Source organism: Electrophorus electricus, chromosome 10 (assembly GCF_013358815.1).
Source record: "Electrophorus electricus isolate fEleEle1 chromosome 10, fEleEle1.pri, whole genome shotgun sequence".
Classification (NCBI taxonomy): domain Eukaryota; kingdom Metazoa; phylum Chordata; class Actinopteri; order Gymnotiformes; family Gymnotidae; genus Electrophorus; species Electrophorus electricus.
This window is the reverse complement of record NC_049544.1, coordinates 11,412,426-11,436,688: the sequence shown is the minus strand read 5'-3', so window position 1 is coordinate 11,436,688 and position 24,263 is coordinate 11,412,426. Positions and strand designations below refer to the sequence as shown.

The 24,263-nt window shown below is 42.4% G+C and overlaps 1 protein-coding gene across 3 annotated transcripts; it reads left to right on the top strand.

Moving 5' to 3' along the window:
* Window positions 1-145: 145 nt before the first annotated feature.
* On the top strand, window positions 146-23,755 carry arid1aa (AT rich interactive domain 1Aa (SWI-like)). 3 transcript variants are annotated; one of them, XM_027001531.2, is made up of 20 exons: window positions 146-1,350; window positions 8,750-8,944; window positions 9,394-9,972; window positions 10,115-10,228; window positions 11,345-11,585; window positions 11,771-11,860; window positions 11,958-12,128; window positions 13,478-13,829; window positions 14,478-14,620; window positions 14,775-14,878; window positions 16,298-16,504; window positions 16,687-16,891; window positions 17,005-17,137; window positions 17,212-17,384; window positions 17,779-17,926; window positions 18,149-18,271; window positions 18,421-18,517; window positions 18,846-19,683; window positions 20,257-20,387; window positions 20,483-23,755. In XM_027001531.2, the coding sequence occupies exons 1-20, from the start codon at window positions 445-447 to the stop codon at window positions 22,391-22,393; spliced, it is 6,861 nt and encodes a 2,286-aa protein (XP_026857332.2). In that variant the 5' UTR covers window positions 146-444; the 3' UTR covers window positions 22,394-23,755. The 3 variants fall into 3 exon arrangements, with proteins under 3 accessions (XP_026857332.2, XP_026857333.2, XP_026857331.2); XM_027001532.2 differs by having other exon boundaries at window positions 16,295-16,504; window positions 17,218-17,384; XM_027001530.2 differs by having other exon boundaries at window positions 16,295-16,504.
* Window positions 23,756-24,263: the final 508 nt, after the last annotated feature.

Genomic DNA, 24,263 nt, shown 5'->3' with positions numbered 1-24,263 from the left:
ATTTTATTACAAAAACTGCTTTACTTGCTGTTATGCAACGTCAAGAACCACCCCCCCGCGCGCGCACACACACACACACACACACACTGCCAGCCAAATCCATTCCGTACTTTGGTGAGAATCCAATCCGTGTTTCTCATGTTCCAGTGTATCTCGGTAAAATGGCTGTATGAGCCTCGTGCTGGTGTGATCCGTTCCTCCGCTGTAGTCTAGTTCTGTAATAGAACCCCCACAAATTCTGTGTTGGTTAAATTCATTAAGAGGAACTGAATTTAAATTAATAGTTATTGTAAAAACTGTGCTGACGGTGCAGTCCGGATTCGGTCCGGCGTAAGGGGTGGGGATGACTCGGGTCACGGGTAAATTGGTGTAAAACTATTGTATTTACATTCAATGTTGAGCGTTTGATTGTGAGTGACTTGCCGAGAGGGAGAGAGGGGTATCATGGCCGCTCAGGTCGCCAGCGCTACCTCTCTCAACACCAGCCCGCCTTCCGAGCTAAAAAAACCGGATCGAGACCCAAAGGAGGAGTCGGTACCGGGGGAGAAGCAGCAGGAAAATAAGGAGCCGGGACTGGAGAGCGGATCTCCGGGCCGTGGAGAACTGCACGACCGGGCCGATGTTGGAAATGCTGGGGGAGGAGGGGAATCGGAGATGAAGAACGGGAACGGGAATCCTAGGGTAAATAATAATCAAAATGATACCACGGGATCCGAGGGGAATAACCACCCCGGGATGGTACATCATCACGCGTCTGCTTTTCCACCACCTTCCTACGGTTACAGTCAGCACTATGGACGGGCCCCTTTTCATCAACATGGCGGACAACAAAGCCCTGGCATGGCAGCTGCAGCGGGGCCAGCCGCGCTGTCGAGCAACATGATGGACCCGTATCAGCCAAACTCCCACGAACACGGCTTCACTAACCATCAGTTCAACAGCTACAACCCATTCTCCAACCGAGCACCATACCCAGGCCAAGGATACGCCATGAACTCCCCGCGTAATACTCAAGCTCAGGCGGTAGGGGGGCAGTCAGCCAAGCAACAGCCAGCGGGAGGATCTACAGCTATGGCTGCATCGTATAATAATCAGAGGTATAATATGGGAAATCCACAGCCAACATCCACACCAACTCTAAACCAGCTTCTAACTTCCACAAGCTCGACCAGGGGATACGCTAACTACCCACCGAACGACTACAACAACCAGGAAGGTGCTAACAAGGGACCAGCAGATATTGGCAGTAGTGGCCAGTATGGTGGGGGCCATCCGGGTTGGCAACAAAGAACCCATCACCCGCCGCCCATGAGCCCGGGAAGTACAGTGCAGCCCCTTGGTAGAAACCAGGTAAATTGACAATTATGTTTTTAAAAGTGAATTTCCATTTGCCTTATTTCTGTCAAACGTGAGCCGAACACGCCAGGCTAGCTATTGTCTAACCAAGACATACTCTAAAATGGCTGCCTCCTTAGTTCTTCATACACCACCTCATTTAACATCTTATATTTATGTGGAATAGTACGTATTTGCGACTTTAATAGATGTTTGTATATTTTTAAGGGGACGTACGGTCCACCGCAGAGTTACAGTAGTGCAAGACTTGTGGAAAAGCGCGAAAATGTGTATTTGTAGCCACTTGCTTTTCCAGGACCAGGGGGCTAAAACGTAATTAGCCGAATGTTAGCTAGCTAGCTAACTAAGGCTGGCTAGCTAGCTGTCTGTTCGGTTTGATGCTTTTGCGACGTTGAATAAACTATTGGCGGTCCAAGGAAAGCGGTGTGGTGTGGATATCAGATAACCATATTCAAGTGTCAGTTGACCAGATTTTGCTAGTTTATTTTGGAGGCTAAACGGATGTTTCACGCCTACGTTGTTTTAAGGACTTAGCTAGCTAGCTATTCGTTTCATAACGTTAATAGTTAGCTAGCAAGCGTAAGTCCAGAACACACAAATAGGATAACCTAGATAGTTATTATACACATTGAAGAGGTTTCTTTTATTCTGGGGGAAATGCCCTCAGAATTCTCTGACATGCTCGGAAAAAATGGAGATTGAAACACAGGCCTGACTGGATGATTAGTCTCTGCATGTAAACGCAAGCCAAGTGGTTTGCGTAAGTGTGGATTGCTTTGCTTTGGGATTTGAATTGTGGAGGTAAAATCCTTCTGTCAAAGCCAGGAGACAGTTGGTCTTGGGTTGACATGCTCGCCGAGATCTGATTGGCTCTTCATCCTGTGCTCTTGGCCATTTATAATTGCATATGATGTAACGCAGAAACAATGCCTAATTAGTTAATGTTGCTTGCCCTCCCATGCTTTAAGTGGAACGTGCAATTTCTGAGAGTGGTAAATAAAACTGACACCTGCCTATATATGTGCATTTTGGATGTGTGATTGCAATATTTTGAATCATTAAATTTTCGGTTGTATGGTGAAATAATTTGGCATAATTCATTTTCAAACAGTCGGCCTTATCTTGTAGTGAAAATGGACATTAGAATACTATTTGACTAATTGCTATTATGCATACTTATTTTGTTAGGCTGCAGCTCTATATTGCATTCCAACATACAAATTAGGAGTTTATATACAGACCTTTTCCTGAAGAAAAGAGATAAATATTAACTTTAATACCCATAATGGTTCATTGGTAAAGCAGTGTGCTGTTAAACACTAAACAGTGGTTCTATGAAGCCATCCATTAAATCCACCATTATCCTCAGTCCAGATTGCTGCTTGTATACTTAACATGAGCTAAATGCAACAAATGTGGAGTATTCTTCTATATGAAAATAAAGTTAAAACATGGGCAGAATGTCTTGTTATAATTGGTCTGTGACTTGCAGTATGATGAAACATTTTTACGGCGTTTGGCCAACACCATAATTTAATACATTTTTATGGCAATTGACAGTTGCGTGATAATTTTTGGGTCTGTTTTCAGACTGCAAAAAAATGCTAACTTTTTTTACATTTTATTTTTATCTTGAGGTACATCTGACATTGTTTTCATACAGCTTGCATTGGTTGTTTGTGTGTTGAGCTCTCCTGTGAACATTGTGGCCTTCTGCAAATGCCTCTGATAAAGCCCACAGTGCTATAATGACTGGTAAATGGTGATTTGGTTTAGGCCTTTGCAGTCAGTTGTGCGGATGATTGCTAATATTTTTGTGAACTCTTAGGCAAAAGTAGGCAATTCTTTCTCTTTTATGGTAAAAGTACAGTGATGGTATTTATATATATATATATATATATATATATATATATATATATATATATATATATATATACACACACACACCCCACAGTTTGTTTGGTTTTTTTGTTTTTTTTACATTGATTACACTAAATCACAATATTTCAAAGGATGACTGTATAATTTCATATCAATAACACTGGTACAGACCAGTGAACAGCCATACTAACTGGACCCCACTAGTGGACAAAATGACAATTTTAATCTAATATCAGTTTAATTATTGTACTAGCATAGTTTTAAAACCAAGAATAATAACAAATGACAGCATAAGGCAATGGCACCATGGCCGTAATGCCTAAGGGAAGTGATGCATGTCTGTGAAAAACAAAATATTTAAAATGATACTTGCTTCCTATATACTGTCGCATGGTTAAGAATATATTTGGAGAACATTATCTGAATCCCTTATAGCACTAAAATGATATAGGCTACCTTAAACATATTAAGTGTTTTATATTGTTTTCTTATGGCTCTGTGACCATTGGTTAAATCTAAATTCTTTTGCATTAGTTTTTTTTTTTTTCTTTTTTCTTTTGTTCTATTTAAAAACTGATCATTCAGGTTTTTAGAATTTTAATCATGTTAATTACATGTCAAAAAGTTAATTGCACTAGTGTATGTTTGTTTACTATCTGGTGTGTTGTCCATGCCATTTAATGAGTTTGTCATTCCTTCTTACCACAGATATGTTTATGAGGAACAAAAAAATAGGCTAATTTCTCAAGGGCACAGATATTGGGCATATAACAGCGGCAAACAGTGCAAATACAGAAAATGGTACAATTAGACATTAAATACGTGCTATAAACTGTACCAACACTATTAAAAACTCACAAGGGACAGGATGGGCATAACAGTAGAAGGAACAGAAGGTAGTGGGTAACGGGGTGGTTGGACTGCTGTTTTACAGCAGACAGTGTGTACATGTTTTAAAGTGAGCAAAGTTTCATTTCAAGTATAATTTCTTTTTTTGCATCCCTACATTTGCTACATGAGTGAACAAGGGAGTTACTCACCTGCTGCAGTGTAGCTTGGAATTCAAATCCTCATCTCTGTATTCAGCCAGTGCTTTGGCCTAGAGTCCAGTACAGATGCAGTGGGCTGCAGGTTGCTGCCTGTTGTTGCTAGTTGTATTTGTTTCACTATGACTTGCATACTCAGCACACCCATGTCCACTAGGTCCAGCTTCATTTATGGGATACAGAAAAGCAGTTTCATCGGGCCAGTTCCAGGCTCTATGGCATAAAGTACTATTGACTGATTGTCATTGACTGATTGAGTGTACTACTGCAGACTATAAATGTTTTCTCTTTGTAGATTTAATCAAATGAGCCATCTTAATTCATATAATGAGCTGTAGGAAGACTCCACGTGTCTGACATATTTTGAAAAGGCTTTACATTTTCTGCCTAATGAGGATTACTGGAGGCAGTTAAGTTACTGTTATCCTATTGTTGCTAGATTTTGAAATCTTTGCAATGGCTTGTAAGGATATCATGAAATGCACGATTTGCTAATCGTTATTGCCGTGTTCTTGGAATATTGAAATGAGCATACAACAAATCTTTTTTTTTTTTTGGTTGAGAGATGAGCATCCTGATGAATATTAGCATATCAGATTTTGCAGATGAATTATTAGTTGTTTTAAGGAACAACATTCACATGATCCAGCAAATATATTTTAAGCTTTTTTTTGTCCAGAAATGCTGGTGAGCTTTTCATGATATCACACTGAGTTCACTATTGTGATTTAGTGGCAGCCGCAGTAGATGGCAACATAATCAGTGCAATTGTTATTTATATATTTGTTTATTTTGTGGAAGTGTTCAGCCCAGTCTTGACAACACATTATCATGGTTCCTCTTTAAAAAGATCTGATTTATTCATTCTAAATGTCCTTCAGTAACAGTCAAGTCCTGTTTGCTGGACTGATCAAGGTCGATAGTTGGTCTAATTGTGTATTACATTTTTTTTCATTCATTCCAATGCTCAGTGTCTTTACAAAGTTATTTGCCTGTTATAATTACCAGTAAGAGGAATATTGCTATACTTACTTAAGCATTGTCATGTACCTGTTTTTGAAGTTGTGGTGTGGATTATGTTGAATAGAGCTTTTGGTGTAGAGCTGAATGGTTTCATCCCTGCATTCAGTTTATCTGCTGGAATTTCCACCCCATCCCCCACAGCCAATCAAAGAGCTAGTCCAGTGGCGGCTCCTGCCAGGGGAGCATTTGCTTTATCTTATGCAGATTAGCCATGTGCTGCTTTGACTTATTTTATTTTTTCATTTGGACACAGGAAAATGTCAAGCACTGCTTTGGATCACCCACTTTTAACTAGAGCTTGTTTACCAAAGGGGACCCCCTCCCCCCAACAAGTTGGTATTTAAATCAGAACTTGTATGGATAAACAGATTCAGATATTTGTAGAATCTTGTTGTTTGTTTGTTTAGTACTCGCCTATGTTTTGTAAATCACGGTAAATAGGTTTTGACTTCCAGTGGGGGTGGTTCTTTGGCCAGATCTGTTGTGATTGTAAAATGATGCTGGAAAGTCATCTTGGATGTCAAATGTTAAAGGTGGCACAATACCAATTGTTCTGTCCCGAAACAGAAACATTGCATTTGAATATTGCACAGTGTTGATGCAGATCTTTTTATTTTTTCATTAAAAACCACTGTGGAGCTGTGAAACTGTGTGAAATTTAAGATTGTTGGAATTTGTTGTGTTGTTATATGCTATATTTTTACAGATATTGCACATGGATATGACACAAATACCAAAATATGAAATTATATAAAAACATACTTTGTTTACAATTGTTTATGATGTTTAAATACTTTGTTTACAAGCATTAGTTTACAATGCAACTAAGGCATTCAATTTTTTTCCCTTACATTGCTATACAGCACTTGTTAGTGAGATGCAATTTAATGCCTTGGACATACCCATTTGGTTCTCAGCTGTACTGTACTCACCGCCAGCACCAGTATGTGCGTGTGTATACACACACACACACACACACACACACACACACTCACACAGTGCTGCCTCACTCACTGACTCCTGAAATGTCTATTACGCTATAGTTTGTCTGCATTTTTCCTTGATATTGAATGCTACTGCAATTCCACATCACCACCTTAATGTTGACCATATATAATTATTCTTCTTGGGAATTTCAGCAGTAAATTGCTGTTCTACCCGCTCCACATGCCCACACACACACCAGGCACTAAATGAGCAGACAGAAAGAGGCTACCAAAAGTATGAGTCTGTCTTCAGCTTTCTGATTTTTCATGTACTGTGAATATACTAATGCCATAAAATGATTAACTTCATGAGTTTAGAGAAGGAATGTGCTTGCTGAGATATTCTTTCTCCTCTGTGTGGCTCTGTCAGTTTTATGCCTTTTTGTCTCCTTTCCCTGACCCAAATTGGAAACAATGTGTTGTTGTTGTTGTTTTGTTGTTGTTGTTGTTGTTTTAAAAATAACGGCTTAATAAATAAATTCCTGTTCATCACCGATCCATGGTGGTGAACAGTGCTGAAACACTACTTTGTCTTGTTTAATTAAATGCTCTCAGTAGAAAATGGATGACCCATACACTGGGTTATCAAAACTAGCTTCTTAGTTGCAATGTAAGTCATCACATACGTGCAAATTCATGGGTATTTACATTTGAACATAGTTTTAATCGTTACTCTAAAGAAAACTCCACCGCTGTAGTGTATAAACTGTGCTCAAACTAACCTAGCTGTTATCACATGACCCACTGTTGCCACATGACCTGCAGAGCACTGCTGTTGTATTTTCAGGCATTGTTTTCCTATTCTCTCAATATCCGACCAAGCATTTTTTGCTGATATTGACCCTATTCCAATACATGGTATCGGCTCAAAGCCATTTCTATCTAATTTTGTATGAAAATTGTGAGGTTGTGTATAGGTTATTTTATTTGTTTTGTTTATTTTTTTATTTATTACCCCCACTGTTATGGTGTATGGACTTTTAAATATTTTGTAATGGCACAATTTAAATGGAGAGCAGGGCTAGTGTCCTTTTAAGTTTGTTCTGCCGTAATGCTTTGTTTGTTCTGATCAGGGGTGTTAAATTTTTCATTTTCTAATTCTTTCTCAGTTTGAAAGTTGCTAGGTCAGGTTTTATATTATCTATATGGATGTCCTTATTCAGAGTGAATTTATCTCAAGTATATTGGTAGTTGTCGATTTTTGCTCTGCTGTTACTTTCAAGACTCGCAGAATGAAGACCAGAACTTCCATTTGCACTGTTCAGCATCTGTAACATGCTTGTAAGCACAGAAATTACCTGTTTAGTTGACACTGTGAGTTTTTCCTTATCATAGAATATTGAAGGAAAGTGTTTAATCATTATACCATCAGTTGTGCACAAGGCGCTTTCTGCACTTGTCTGCTAATACTGCTATGGTTTGTTCATTCATTCAGTGCCAAACTTTGTTTCTTTTTTCCCTTTTTTAAAAAGGATTAGCTGCCTTGGCTCAGTCTCAATTACAAGTACAGCTGGGATGTGTTAAATATTCGGCAGACTGCCCTCCATTTGAAATAAGTTATATATAGCTAACATGCTCGATGTCCTTAACTAAGGCAGAAAAGGGTACAATGCAGGTTAATAACTGTGGGAAACGAGGGTGTTTTCTACTGACTGTCCAACCCCTCCCCCCACACTTTTTTTTTTTTTTTTTTTTTTTTTTTTTTTTTGGCTGTGGTCATGTTTCTCCTCTTCTCATACATGCCTTGGCTTTGCTGTTTGTTTGTTTTGTTTGTTTGTTTGTTTTTTTAAATACAATATGGAACATTTTCTGGAGCCCAATTAACCTGTGTCAATACAAATTACATTTGAAATCCAACCTGTCTAGACTATGTCTCTCACTCTGTTACTTTCTTAAATCATTGAAATAAAACTATTGCTTGGTTCAGATCCATGGTTCTCAAAGAAATTCTGGTTTTGGTTGAAATGGTGCAGATCAGTCTTTAATAATGCTGTATCAAGGGTTCTCTGGGAGTTTTTAATGTATTGTAAAGTAGTTCACAGTTACAATATATAGCAGTATGATCACAGTGTAGTATTTTTGAGTGCACTAATACTTGGTAGCGGTATACATTGTGCATAATAAATGCTGACTTATCTTTAACAGTTCATTCTGAAAAGATGTGTGCATCAATTGTGTGGTATTGAGGTCAGGGTATGATGCAGTATTTAACATGGTCTTCATTGTGTAGCCCTGCTGTCTGCTTTTAGTTTAATGTCAGGACTATGTTAACAGTATCCAATCACATTACAAAGTATTCAGTAAAATGGTCAAATTAAAATAGTCAAATATTTTATGTCACAGGACTTGCTATGCCTGGTTGTGTTGATGCGCAACACCCTACCTACAAATGCCCATGACCATAACAAAATATGTTGAATGCATACTCAGAACTTATTTTTCTCTCTGGTTACACAGGCGCCAGGCTCTATGGATCAGATTGGAAAAATGCGCGGTCCGCTATATGGAGCAGGAAACCCTTACTCCCAGCAGCCTCACCAAGGCCCTCCAGGTGGTCAGCAGGGACCTGGTTATCAAGGCCAGAGCTATGGGCAACCTGGCCCTCAGAGATACCCCATGGGCATGCAGGGGCGCATGCAGTATGGACAGCAGGTCAGTGCTGGCTCCTGCCCGTATTAAACCATGCTTCTTCAATGTAAATGGGCACATATGTTGTGTACGGGAGAAATTCCAGATTCAGGTTTGCAGAATTTAGTTACACTTTCGCTGATCATGTAGATTGGTCACAGCAGAGCACATGGGTTTGATTTCAGTTTTCTGATGTTACTCTTTGCTGCAAAGCAATCCTACCATGGCATGGTGAAGAAAAGAGAACATTAGACAATTGCAAAAAAATTGAGAGTTCTGGTGTAAAACAAAAAGCTTCTGTTGCTGTCTCCTCAAACTCATTGTGATTTAACTTGGCATAATCAGTGATTTTAAAAGTTATTTTAATGTAATAGTACATTTTGACTATAAATGTATTGGAACTTTCTATAGTTTCTGTAAATCAAACAGCTTGGCTTTATAGCTAATGAGTGTTCCTCTGTTTTTCTGTGCAGATGGCACCATATGGACAACAGGCACCAGGGGGCTATGGACAACAGGGACAGCAGCCCTATTACGGTCAGCAGGCCCAGGGTCCTCACTCTGCCCAGCAGCAGACACCGTACCCTCAGCCTCCCCCTAGCCAACCAGTCAGCACAGCCCCCTACTCCCAGCAGCCTCACCCACCCCAGCCATCTGCCCCTCACGGACAGGGTGGCCCTACCTACCAACAGCCTCACATGCCACAGCAGTCCCAGGGGCCAATGTCAGGCCCACCACAGGGCCAAACCCAGTCGCAGCCCCCATACTCTCAGCCCCCTTCAGCACCGCCCAGCCAGTCTCCTTACCCCCAACAGCAGGCACCCTCGTCTCAGCCTACACCACAGGGTGCCTCCCAGGTGCCACCGGTTTCACAGGGCCAACCCAGCTACCCACCCGGACAAGGTCCCCAACAGCCATCTTCACAGCAGCCTCCGCAAGCCCCTGCTCCTGCTTCACAGCAGCCCCCCGGGCATGGCCAGCCCACGTCATACCCCCAGAGTGCTTCGCAGCAGCAACAGTCTGCTTACCAGCGCTTTCCTCCTCCTCCTCAGGTGACTTGGGAGCTTCTATAGAGTACTTGATGGGGCTGAAATATTACTGGTGTTCAGACACAATACATGTAGCTGAGTGAGGTGTATATACTTGCACTTGCAAGTGATGAGTAGACTCATCCTGCCCTTCTGTGTACTGTAGGAGATTTCCCAGGAGTCCTTCAGCTCTCAGTCCAGTGCTCCTCCCTCTAGCCAACCTGTGGCCTCCACCAAGAGTGGCTCTGACGACATGCAGGGCAGGCCTTCCAGTCTACCTGTGAGTCCTCTGTCTTTTCTTATTTTTTCATGGCAATCCCAAAGATCTGTTACTCACCAAGGGGAGTCACATGTTTGACTTAATATGAATTGAGCTGCAAATTGGTACAATTAATTGGATAATTTCTATTTCTGTATAATTACTTAAAAAGTGAGAGATATCATTAAAGAGCCCCCTCATTAACTACAGTGTCAACTGAGGGGATTCCTAATGACTGAAAAATGAGTACGTCAGGTGAGTGTTTTACTGACTCTTCAGAAGCAAACCTGAGAAAGGGACCTGTCCTGGACCTCTTTCTCATGGCATCTTTACTAGGCACATGACATGGGTCTGAATTTTGAATGCTTTGAGCTGCTGACGCAGTGAATGCATTGACCTCCAAGCCTCTAAAGCAGATGGAGAAACTTGTGTGTGCTGAATTAGCACACGTGCAGTCACTATGGCTACAGTGGTTGACTTGTGCGACGCTTTGTGATCCACACTCCCCCGTCCCGGATGAGATGAATAAAGGCCAGTGGAGTGGGGAATGTCTGTGGCTCAACACCCAGTGCTAGAATTGTGTGCCTGTGGTAGAGATGTTGATTTGGAAATAAAGTACAGTTGAATATTCACTTTTTCTAATATTGACAAGTCTTTTTGTATGGGTTGAATAGACATTCCAGGTTAATTCACCATCACAGAATCTCAGTGCCTTTCAATATAAAATTATTATTTAGGAATTTTTGGTTTAAAAACCAGTAGTGGCTTTTTAACTATAATAAAAATTATTTTCCTTAGTCTGTTCATTTTCAAACGTATGGCTTGTTCATGCTAGATATACAGTAGATAGATTTTTTTTTTTTTTTTTTTACTTCTTTAGGTAATTTAGCTGGATGGCTTGGCATGATACATTTGAATAAACTCAACTATATCAGTATTTTTGGAAGTTGCAAAATCCGCACAACATCTTTCTCTGGTGTTTGTGTGCGAACAGTGGGAAGTAAACTTTTAAAATTGACTTGATATGAGGAAGCGCTGTCTCTGCACCTGTTATTTTTCCATGTGTATATATGTGGTGAATATGGCAAGATGTCTTTAGTCCTCATGTCTGTATACCTGGCTATCTTCTTTCCGTAGGACCTGTCGGGGTCTATCGATGACCTGCCCACAGGTACAGAGGGAGCTCTTAGTCCTGGTGTCAGCACGTCTGGAGTGTCGAGCAGTCAGGGCGAGCAGAGCAATCCAGCCCAGTCACCCTTCTCCCCCCACACCTCCCCTCACCTGCCTGGCATCCGAGGCCCTTCGCCCTCTCCCGTCGGCTCACCCGCTAGTGCCACAGCCTCTCGCTCCGGCCCCCTCTCTCCAGCCACCATGCCAGGTAAGGTCATGGAACAACAGTGACCTGGGAAAAACGATGAAAAGTTTTCTTTTTATATTTCCATTTTGTTTGAAGTGAGCTTTACCTTGTTACAGATAAACTGCTATTTTTTCCATTTGCTCTGTGGCAGATATAAAATTAACTCGATGTGCTTTTTTTGTTTGTTCCCCCCACCCCCTAAATAGGAAACCAGATGCCTCCTCGCCCCCCTAGTGGTCAGTCTGATGGCATCTTGCACCCTTCTATGAATCAGCCTGGCATGGGCCAGGAGAGAGGTAAAACCAACCAGAAAAAAAGTGCGGTAATGACATTTTCCAATTTCCTCACTCTTAGCTGATGCTTTTGTTTTGTTTATTTTTTTGTTTCTACCAGGATTTATGCAAAGGAACCCTCAGATGGCACCTTACAGCTCTCCCCAGTCTGGCTCTGCCCTGTCCCCCCGCCAGTCGCCTGCGACTCAGATGCATGCTGGGATGGGGCCTTATCAGCAGAATAGCTCAATGGGTAGCTATGGGCCTCAGGGTGCCCAGTATGGTCCACAAGGTGAGCAGGTCAAAACTAAGGCTTTCTGTGTGTGTTCCTGTTTTCAACACATTATACTGAAAACAGAAGAGATTGTCTGGCATAGATAGAAGAAGAAACATTCTCTGTGAAACCTGACAATGTAAATTCATAATGGCATACAAAATAAAATTATTGTAATCCTTCAATTGGATGTGTTTCCATGTATTAAAATTAAAATCTCACAGCTAACAGAAAAATATTAAAGCAAAGAAGGGATTATATAGGTCACCCAATTCTGCCTTTTATTTTAAGAGCAAATAACTTGTTTGACTATGATACAGATTTCTCACACGTGCCACTCCCTACCCTGAAGCTTGAACACTCATTTTGGTTTCTGTCTGACATTTCATTGTTTCAAATTGTATATGGGAGTAGCTGGTAGATATAAAGCAAAATTTGTTTTGTGGTTTAGTTTCAAATCTGCTTCAATAACTGTTGTTAAGTTTGTTTATAACAATCTGTTTGGTCAATATTTGCTTCACTTCTTTGTGATGAATAAAAGGTTTAAGCTAGTCAGTGCCACGAAGTTCAACACCTAGAGCTCATCTCATTTGGATTGGGCTTTAGTTTGCTTTCTCACTCCCTCAGTCTCGCTCTTTGAGAGCCCAGTGGATCACAGTGCAGCTATTTTTAGCCTGGGTGAAAAGAGGCAGCTGACGTAGCACAGCCCACGTCAGTTGAGCTGCCGCTATGACTGTGCTGCAGCGCTCCTGCCTGCAGCGCTCCTGCCTGCTAGTGTGCTCTGGGGACTCTGAGCCTTTGCACAGGACTGCTAGTGAGGAAGCATTTACAGTGGGATGCTTAATGTCTTAATGAAATGTGTATTAGGAATATAAATATACTATAAAATGTGTCAAGGGTATGGTAGAAAGAAGATGTAGTGGGATTAAGAAATCAAATGGAGTCAGGTCTGTGTGTGTGTGTGTGTGTGTGTGTGTGTGTGTGTGTGTGTGTGTGTGTGTGTGTGTGTGTGTGTGTGTGTGTGTGTGTGTGTGTGTGTGTGTATTTATAAATAAAATTAACATTACACATCCATGTAGAAGTGTAGTTAGGTTGTCTTCACTACTGATACTACAACCTGATTAGTTTAAGGAAGTATTATTTGTAGTCTGAGTTTATCTGAAACAGCTTTGGTATTATCTGTGCATTCATTTGTGTTTGCTGCTGGCATTTTAAACATAGCAGTATACAAATGTGAGGAACAACTTGTCTGTATAAAATATACTGAATGTGTAATATCTACATGAAAATACAAATACAATGCATACGATATACTAAGTACAGCCTACCATAGCGTATTAAGATGCCTTTCTCTGCTGTCTCTACAGGTTACTCCAGGCAGCAAGGATACAGTGGCATGCCCAATGCCAACTATCCAGGCCCTGGCATGGGTGGCTCAATGAATCCTGTTCCTGGACAAGGAGGAGGGGCAACGTTTAGTGGCATGCCACCTGGTAGGATGCCCCCTGGACAGATGGGTGCCCGTCCCTATGGTCCCAACATGGGTCCCAACATGGGTCCCAACATGGGTCCCAACATGGGTCCCAACATGGGTCCCAACATGGGCAATATGCCCCCACAGGTGGGTTCTGGGATGTGCCCACCACCAGGCCTCAACAGGAAGCCCCAGGAAGCAGCTGTTGCCATGCAGCATGGAGCTACTAATTCTATACACAACAGGTATGTTGATCAAAAATAGCCCAACGCACATAGAGAAATAATCATATCCAAGTAACAGTAGTGCTAAACGCGAGGCCTCATCAGCAGATCTGTGGGCATATGTATTTGTTCTTAACCATAACTAGATGACCATACACTGGCCATGCAAGTAGAAGCTGAGGTTCTGTGAATCTCTGCAAATTATTAATTGATAGTATTACTTCCCATCACAGAATGCACGGATTGTTACATAGTGTTCTCTCGGGTTGTATTGTGTGTTGGTTTTGTGACAGTGGCCTATAGTTAGAGCAGATGAGCAGAGGCAGAGCTGCAGCTCTCAGGCATAGCAGGTCAGCTCAGAGGTAGAGACAGACAGCTGAGGGACAGAGCGCTCTGCACTGTGTACCATTGGACATTCTAGACACGCTTCTCAATGCTGTTGGAAAGAAACGGATACAGGTACTTTTCACTAGCACTAAACTCTGCAGCTAGCAGTTCAACAGTTAATAACCCCAGCTATCTAATGCGGTTACTTGATAGTTTAACTAGTGTAGAAAGTGTTCAAGAAGGGCCAGGCCTTAATCTTGTGTTGATAAAGGCATACCAGTTTCTCAATGTAATTCTTGCCCAATAAATAGTGTTTACAGACTGTTATGTTTTGCATTGCAGACTGCCTGGTTACCCCAACATGTCTCCTAGCATGATGGGGTCAGGGCCTCCATATGGGCCCTCCATGAACAATATGGCAGGAATGATGAACACCCAGGGAACGCCCTACCCCATGGGTGGAAACATGCCCAATAATAATAGTGGTGAGCACCAAGTGTGTTTATCTCTTCCATGGATGATAAAGCAGTATTCCTGTGCTAGCACTAACATCCTGTTGATTTATGAATAAATAAAAAATTACATTTATTTGTCCTGCTTATTGAATTAGTTGTTTTGGGTTCTTTTATTTGTTTATAGGCATGTCCCCTGGTCCAGAATTTGGTATGGATGGGAAACTGAACCAGGCACAGAAAATGAATAACAAAGTCGAGGGGACACCTAAGGCAGATTCGAAATCCAAGGTTTGCAACCTGTTTTCTATGCAATTGAGCCTAAGGATGATCTTGGTGATTCCTGTTAAGAAAGAACAATGTTTTTGAATAATTGTAGTGCAGCCAGGCATGGGCTCAGTATTAATGGCAACCCAGATCAATGTTGATGCCAGAATACTGTAATTTTGTTCCCCTGCACAGTGTAGTGCCAGTTCTGCTGAGGTTTACTGGCATTTTGGTGAGTGCCACCTGTACCGTGTGGTATCGGGCATCTCCCAGGGTTGCAAGTTAGTTTAGTATTTGGCTGAATGCAGGTTTCATGCACATCAGTGGAGGTGCGTTTAGGACGTGTCCCTCTGAAACAGTGGGAGTCAGTATTGCAGACAAAAGGGGGGGGGATTACAGTGACAACGTGGGGCAGTATACTTGTCTGATGGCTTCATATCCTAATATGGTATCAACACAGCACTGAAAAGAGGGAAAGTAAATCTTCCAGCAATATTAATCAATCTTTTACCTGCTTTAGCCAGCTTGCTACCTGCAAATGTAAGGCAACCAGCAGCTGTTTAAGGAGAATGATGAGTTACTGTACAATTTAAAGGTGAAAACCATCATTTAGTACACATTTAGTTCAGCAAATTTTGAAGTAGTTTGCTATTTTTCAAGAGTAGCCAGCCTGCCATTGGTTTTGTGGGTGTGTTGGCATTGGAATGGGACTTAACGGTGAGCAATACAAAGAGCTTGTAAATTTTTATTATTGATTGCATAGCAATTGCATGTTTGTTTTTTTTTCTTCCGGGTAAGGATTAATGTAATAATGCAATGTGAAATAAAAAGGCCAAGAGTTCATTAGAACAGTGGGAAAAAATTACACACATTTGATTCTTGTTAAGACCATAGCTTTAGGTATGGTTGGGTGTTGAGTTTTGTGTTTTGATCGGCTGAGAGGACTGGAGAAGAAAATGTTTGGCCAAGCAGAAGTGCAGTGGAAACAGGGGAACAAGGAGAACGTAACATTGTATCTTATTGACTTATTAACAAAGTAGCCAATGAACACCAGGCCAGGAATGGCCTAAATAGCTGACAGAGAGCTCTTGTGGAACTTGCTGCTTTTCCATGAGCATTGTAGGCTGTCCCAAAACTTTAAATAAAGTGAAAGCATATACAGTGAGAGTAAAATAATAAATAGATAATGTGATCTCCCATTTAAATTATTTTCAGCCTTCAGCACATAAGTGACACAGAGCATATTAAATGTCTCTGTTAGAGAGGCTGGATTATTGCAACCTCCCCAGCTCTGAAAGTGTTTAAGCCTCCAGTGCTCCTCAAAATGGATCCTATATATAATGTTCTCTAAAAATAATAAGGTGCAGTAAACAAGTACATCAATCATTTTTGCTTTGAGCTACTTGTGTAATTCCTTTCAAAAAATGTGCTTGTGCCTAGAAGTCAAGTTCATCCACAACAACCAATGAGAAGATCACACGTCTGTATGAGCTGGGCTCTGAGCCAGAGCGAAAGATGTGGGTGGACCGTTATCTAGCATTCATCGAGGAGAAGGCCATGGGCATGAACAACCTGCCTGCCGTGGGCCGCAGGCCCCTGGATCTCTTCCGCCTCTATGTGTCTGTCAAGGAGATTGGAGGCCTCACACAGGTTAGTGTCCTAGATGGGGAGGTTGTACACATGTTTACATATACACCAGCATAGATTGTAAAGTATGGTAGCGGTTCGCCACATCAAAATAGCTGTTCATTTACATGTGATATAGGACTTTAACCTGATGAGTACCAATCATCAGTCAAGTAATAGTTTTCTCTGATATTTCCTGCTTGCAGGTGAACAAGAATAAAAAGTGGAGGGAGCTTGCTACAAGCCTGAATGTTGGTACTTCCAGCAGTGCAGCCAGCTCGCTAAAGAAGCAGTACATTCAGTGTCTGTACGCTTTTGAATGCAAGATTGAGCGCGGTGAAGATCCACCGCCTGACATCTTGTCTACAGAGAGCAAAAAGAACCAGGCAAAAGTTCAGCCACCCTCCCCAGGTAAAGACTTGGCCTCCTTAGCTAGTCATGCTATTTAACTTGGTCTATTATTACCCTTCTTCATCCTTACTTTCTTTCTAACTGGCTTTCCCCCTTCTCTCTCTGTGGTCCAGCCGGATCTGGTTCCCTGCAGGGACCTCAGACGCCTCAGTCTACAAGCAGCTCCATGGCTGAGAGTGGAGACCTGAAGCCCCCTACGCCTGCTTCAACACCACACAACCAGATGCCCGCGATGCCAAGCGGCAGGTGAGTTTGGCTCATTCTGCAGTGGTCGTGTGTCATTTGACTATGAACAACTCCTTATCTAGCCTGTTTCATAGGAGCAGTGTGAACCTTCAGGATCCATTTGCAGAGAGCAATGATCCAGCCTTCTCTAGGAGAAACACTATGACCCCCAACTCTGGCTACCAGTCTGGCATGAGCACTCCTGAGATGCCTGGTCGCATGGGCCCTTATGAGCCCAACAAGGACCCATTCAGTGGCATGCGCAAAGGTAAAGACTTTATATGGCGCTGTATGAATTGTTCTTGAAAATTGCCAGATTTGATTTCTTTTGGGTATTTTGGGATACTGCAATGTCCTTGTCAAAGAGAATAAAATCCCTTATGGTAATGATGTGCACAGATTGTTGGAAAAGTCAGTTTAATTGTTAAATTGTGGAATTAGTAATCAAACCACATTGGTGTAAATTATATATTAGAATAAAGCAAAACCAAATAAAATAAAACAGTTATAGAAAACTAATTTTGACTACTAAGGTTTATTGCTTCTCATTTTGTTTTTCTAGTGCTGGTCCTTTGGTAAACACTCCAGACTTGAGATTTTGTACATTTCCTAACATGCCTGTAACACTTGGTAAAGGTTAAGGTGTGTATTTGTACTTGTAGTTGGGGAGCCGTTCATATCTGGTGGACAGGGTCCCAACAGCAACAACAACCTTGGAGAGCAGTTTAACCGTGGACCGGGTGGTGCCATTGGGAATATGCCCATGGGCCAGAGACCACAATATCCATATGGGCCAGGTTTTGACAGAAGGTAAAACCACAGAAGATCTTCACCTCGTCACACACACACGGTGTGTGTGTGTGTGTGTGTGTGTGTGTGTGTGTGTGTGTGTGTGTGTGTGTGTGTGTGTGTGTGTGTGTGTGTGTGTGTGCTTGCATATATGCGTGTTGGGTTTGTGAAGCGAATGCAGTAGATTTATTTCCAGGTGATTTTGTATGGGATATGTTACTTGTTCTTTCTGTGGGGTTATAGGCCAGAGTCAGGAATGGGCCCAGAAGGCAATATGGGGTCTGCAGTAACACAGCCAAACATGATACCTTCCAACACTGACACTGGGATGTATTCACCAAATCGCTACCCTGGACAGCAACAGCGGTCAGTTTAGTTGGATGTGGTGTTGATTCTCTCCCCCCCCTGCCCTTTTTTTTTGTAACAGTTGTATGTTTATATTAATTATTTATTTTTAATCAAGACTCTGCTTAATGTTCGTGAATGTTCAGTTTGATGCATGGTGTCATTTGCAGGATTGATTCCTATGGTAATCAGTATCCCGGTCAGAGTGCGCCTCCTGGTGGTTCATACCCAAATCAGCAACCGGGAATGTTTCCACAGCAGCAACCGGTAAATGATGATGATCATAATAACTCTATAATTTGGTAAATGTCCAGTGAGTTTGTTTATTAATATATTTACTTATTGTTAGCATGTAATGTATTTGTCTGTATGCATAAGTGTGCATGTATGCATTTGCATATCTGTCTTGGAACAGTTTTCTTAAATAACTGGACAGAAAACTAGAGCAAACTAAGATAGTGTTAGAGACTTGGAAATAATAGCCATCCTATTGCACAGTAAACCACTCAAAATGGACCCATTTTACTCAGTATGATTCATTTTCCATTTTGTTATGATAAACACTTAATTATTTTAACAATTTGTTTCCAATCAGAACTACAAGCGACCAGGGGAGGGAGCCTACCCTGCTGCCAAGCGACATCACGACAGTGAGATGTACAGTGGGCCGTTCAGTGGCCAGCAGCAACAGCAGCAACCTCAGGTTCCTCCTACCGGTCCCTCATCAGCTCAGCAGGAGATGTTCAACCAGTATAGCGGATCATACCCCGGATCAGAACGCCGCCCTACTGGACCACAGAACCAGTTCCCCTTTCCCTTTGGGAGGGATCGTATGCAAGCTGCATCAGTCCCTAACTCCCAGGGCACCATGCCCCCTCAGATGATTGGCAGCTCCATGCAGCCTGGCCCCGACGGCCCCCAGGCTGGGATGTGGCAAGGCCGAGGCGAGATGGCATTCCCCAACTATCCTAACCGACAGGGTCCCCCAGGTGGCCCCACACAAGGCCCTGGCTACCATGGCATGAATCGTTCTGAAGAGATATTGTCATCTGAACAGCGTGTTAATCACGAGGGGCAGTGGGCAGGGCCGCGGCAGCCTCCCTACGGCCCAGCCGGGGCAGGCCCGCCCATGAGTCGTCCCTTGCAGTCCAACTATCAACCTCCCCAACCCATGCAGAACCACATTCCGCAGGTGTCCAGCCCAACACCAATGCCCCGGCCAATGGAGAGCAGGACTTCCCCCAGTAAATCCCCTTACATGCACAGCAACATTAAGATGCAGAAGGCAGGTCCCCCAGTCCCTGCCTCCCACATCATCCCCTCCCCTGTCCAGCCCCCGCTAATGAGAAGAGACCCTCCATTCCCACAAGGCTCTGTGGAGGCTACACAGCCTGTTCTCAAGCCACGCAGGCGGCTTACCATGAAGGATATTGGTAAGTATTTTTCCATTTCAGAGTGTAGAAACATGTCGAGGGGAGTTTAAAACATTGTGAAATAAGAACAGTATCAGAATAAGTCTACTACAGGCTGTTGAGTTGTGTGTTCTTGTCTAATGGTAGATTACAAGATTTTAGCTCCATTTGTTTTAAGTATTCCAGCATTTGCTATGTTCACACAAGTAACGTACATTTCTTGAAACTGATGTCTAGTGATAAATACAGTACAGCCTTATGTCTCCATGTTTTATATTCGTTCTACATTAAGATTCTCTTAGTATCTTTCCTGAAAAAAAAATGGAGAGAGAGCTTCATGTCTGTGCATAATCATTTTCACAACCTTTATGAAGTTTGTTTTGTGAAAATAGATTGTAAAATTATTATTGCTAATATCATTACATCTTTTTTATTCTTTAAAACTATAGCTTACCCACCACTTAATAATTCATAGCCATGGAAAGCAAGGTGCTCAGTGTAATTTCTGTCTTGTGTTGGTGATTTTCCTGTACTGATTTGCTTAAGGCTATTTTAATCTTTGCCTTGCTGAGATACTTTTTTATATTTTTCTAGGTACACCAGAGGCATGGAGAGTTATGATGTCACTAAAATCTGGTCTGCTGGCTGAGAGCACATGGGCTCTTGACACTATTAACATCCTTCTGTATGATGACAACAGTATCTCCAATTTTAACCTTATTCAGGTGATTATTTTTCTGAAATTTATATACAATATCAGTATTATCACAAAGACATCTATAGACATGTTATCCTAATCACACATCTGTCTCTTTCACAGCTCCCTGGCTTCTTGGAATTGATAGTGGAGTATTTCAGGCGTTGCCTAATTGAGATCTTTGGCATTCTGGGGGAATATGAAGTTGGTGACCCAGGACAGAGAACTCTGTTGGACCCCAGTGCGCTCCAAAAAGAAGTGAATGGTGAGGATGAAGAGGAGCAAGTGATGGAGGCTATGGAAGACAATGGTGAAACAGAAGAGGAAGATGAAGACGACTCATCACCACAGCCAGAAGAACGTTTGTCAGTACCACAGCCTCAAGTACAACTAGAGCAGAGGATGGATGAGTCAAAGAAAAATGAGGATGGTAAAATGACTGTCAAGGTCTTGCCTACAGAGTTGAAAACATTAGAGCCACCCTCCCTGGATCCAGCTGTAGCACAAGAGAAGCCAAAACAGGCCAGCAAGTTTGACAAGCTTCCACTAAAGGTGGTGAAAAAGAAAGATCCATTTGTGGTGGACTGCTCTAACAAGCTGGGCCGGCTTCAGGAGTTTGATAGTGGCCTAGTGCATTGGAGTATTGGTGGGGGTGACACTACAGAGCACATTCAGACCCATTTTGAGAGAAAGACAGATTTGTCGCAGCCACACATGCAGCTGCTGCCCACCAAAACATCTGGAAGGAGGGTGTCTGAAAATAGGGAGAGTGAGGTGCTTGGAGTGCCCTCTGTTAGTGCAGAGCGAAGGAAAGAAGAAGAGCAGAGGTCCTCTCAGCAGTCTTCCTCAGGGAAGCTGACAGATGGCATTTCAGATGCAAGGGAAGAGAAGCCGTCTAATGGTCCTGAGACTGCCCTGGAGGCACTATTGCTGAAGGATAAAGAGAAAGAGGGACCAGAGAGAACAATCCGGGAAATCAGCAAGCTGTCTCTCCCCCACTCCAGCTCTCCCTCACCAAATCAGTACTTGGTCACCATTTTGGAGGATGAGCCCCACAGCAAGGATGAGGCGCCGCTGATCATGCTCTCCAGTTGGCAGGACTCACTCACCCGCCGCTGCGTCTGTGTCTCCAACATCGTTCGCAGTCTCTCCTTTGTTCCGGGCAACGACTTGGAGATGTCCAAGCATCCGGGACTGCTGCTGCTCCTGGGCCGTCTTGTTCTGCTTCACCACTGGCACCCCGAGCGCAAGCAGGCGCCACTGACCTATGAGAAAGAGGAGGAAGCCGACGAGGACGTGGGCCGCTTCAAGGAGGAGTGGTGGTGGGACTGCCTGGAGCTTCTAAGAGAGAACTGCTTGGTCACGCTGGCGAACATCTCAGGCCAGCTGGACTTCTCCATCTACCCGGAGAGCATCTGCCTGCCGCTGCTCGACGGCCTGCTCCACTGGGCGGTCTGCCCGTCGGCCGAGGCCCAGGACCCCTTCCCTACTCTTGGGCTCAATGGGGCTTTGTCTCCACAGAGACTGGTCCTAGAGACCCTCAGTAAACTCAGCATCCAGGACAATAATGTGGACCTTATTCTAGCAACGCCTCCCTTCAGTCGACTAGAGAAGCTTTTTGGGAACCTTGTACGCCTGGTTGGGGAACGAAAGGTACCCGTATGCCGAGAGATGGCCGTAGTGCTGCTGGCCAACCTCGCCCAGGGTGACAACATGGCAGCCCGAGCCATTGCGGTACAAAAGGGCAGTATAGGGAACCTTTTAGGCTTTCTTGAGGACAGTTTAGCAGCCACACAGTTTCAACAAAGCCAGGGGTCCCTGCTGCACATGCAGGGTGCGCACTTTGAACCTACTAGTGTGGACATGATGCGTCGGGCTGCTCGGGCCTTGCACGCCCTCGCTAAGGTGGAGGAGAACCACTCTGAATTTACGCTCTACGAGTCACGGCTACTGGACCTCTCTGTCTCTCCTCTTATGAACTCTTTAGTGTCCCATGTCATCTGTGATGTACTCTTTCTGATTGGCCAGTCATGACAGCTGTGGGGAGCGGTGGCTCCACATTCTCTGATTTTCGTTCTCTCCTCTCAGCCGTTCTCCCTTGGTGTGCAGGGAATGAAAAGCAGAGAAAAATGACTGTTTCCCTTTTTTAATTTATGCAAGCCCCTTCGGATTCCACCCTTTTGTTCCCCTTTTTGCTGTGTCTCACTTTGGGGAGGATATCACAAATTAGCTGTGGATCATGAACCAGAGCCTCAAAAAGCCGACACAAACTGTAACCCTGATGCCAACTAAATGTTATGGACAGGGACCCAAGTTTTATGTGCTGCCCAAGGGGTGGGAGGGTGGGTTACTTTTTATAGCTAAATAAATGAATGAATAAAACAAATAGCATAAAATGTCTTGACCAAAGTTGCTGTCTCGTTTACAGTGAGTTTGGGGTAAATTGTGCCCTTGCTCTCCCCTGGAGGGTACTATGATCACACGTATCTGGTTCGTATTTGGAGTCCGATTAGACAAGTGAGGTCTCTGTGGGGTGGTAACTATGTGTGATACTGCACATTCAGCCCCACAGGAGCCACTTTATCAGCCGTGAGCAGGATACTCTTACGTTGGGGGCCTGTGCAGTAGATTGTAGACATTTTCTGTACAGCTCTGTGCTCCATTTTCCTTATGACTGTAAACATACTGCAGCACTGTTTCACATGGAGAAATGTTGGCTCAGCAGCTCCACTAGTTTTTAAAAAGTTTTTAAAATTTAGTTTGATGGTAAAGAGAGAAAGGCTTTCTCCCCAAAGTATCGAGAACCTCGGACATCCTTACCTCCTCTCTCTAACCCCTTGATTGTATGACTTGACCCTTAATGAAATCACTTCCTAGGACTGATTTTCAACTTAAGATACAGCCCAGGCTGTGATGTATATAAGATGTTGTACATTACACTTCTTTTTTCTCTGTCTCTTTCTTGCCCTCTGTCTTTCACTCTTATGCTTCACACTTTTTATCTATGAAGAATGAAAGTGAACACTCAAGTTGGGTTCATTGCATAAAATCCTTGGGTATATAAAAGGAACCACCTTTTGGCCTCCCCACAGTTTTACCATAGTACAGCAAACACAAATATTTTAATTTCATCTCCTGGTACAACAAAAATAAACTCTAGATGAAGAAACACAGTTCAGTTTGTTTTTTTGTTTTTTTTGTTTTTTGTTTGTTTTTTTTTTTCCTCCAGTGATATGATTTCTGCATATTTGTATTTCAGACTATGTAGCTAAAACTTAATGTAAATTCCTCCTTTCCCCCCTTTTGGCTCAATGAATATCATTTATTCAGTATGAAATCTTTATACTATATGTTCCATGTGGTAAGAATAAATGTACATTAAATCTTCGTAAGATGTTTGTGATTGTTTTATTCATTTTAATGGGTGGTCACTGGTGAACAAGTATGAGTTCTTATGAAATTTCAATACTGCTTCATTTATTATAAAAGGAAAGCAAAAAGTCAATAATGAAAATATTTATACTAGGTTTTCTATGTTGAATTCTTTTTAAACTGGCCTTAAATCCAGCAAATCAGTGGTAGTCACCAGTGGTCATGTCTGAGTCCAGGTAATCAAATGCAGTGCAGTCTAAAAGAAAATGAACAAACTGAATTTTATTTTTATTTTTATTTTTTAAGATCTGTATTCTCATTTGAATTTAAAATGGTTGTGAAGTTACAGATACCACCTATAATTCATAGCCACTTATATTGGGTCAAATAAGAATTATAGCCTTTTTATATAGTTCCACAGTTCAAGATACAAAGTAAATTAACCATTTTAAATAAAATTGGCATGTTGGTACTTTATTGCAAATCATCTGTTGTTAATGGAAGTCTGCAACCCATAAACCTCGGTACATGT

Bases quoted from the DNA above. Each gene is read 5' to 3' on its own strand.
- arid1aa (XM_027001530.2), top strand. From the start codon at position 445: ATGGCCGCTCAGGTCGCCAGCGCTACCTCTCTCAACACCAGCCCGCCT. The intron at 17,138-17,211 runs GTGAGTTTGGCT...CCTGTTTCATAG, and splicing joins CCCGCGATGCCAAGCGGCAG to GAGCAGTGTGAACCTTCAGG. The intron at 18,272-18,420 runs GTCAGTTTAGTT...TGTCATTTGCAG, and splicing joins TACCCTGGACAGCAACAGCG to GATTGATTCCTATGGTAATC.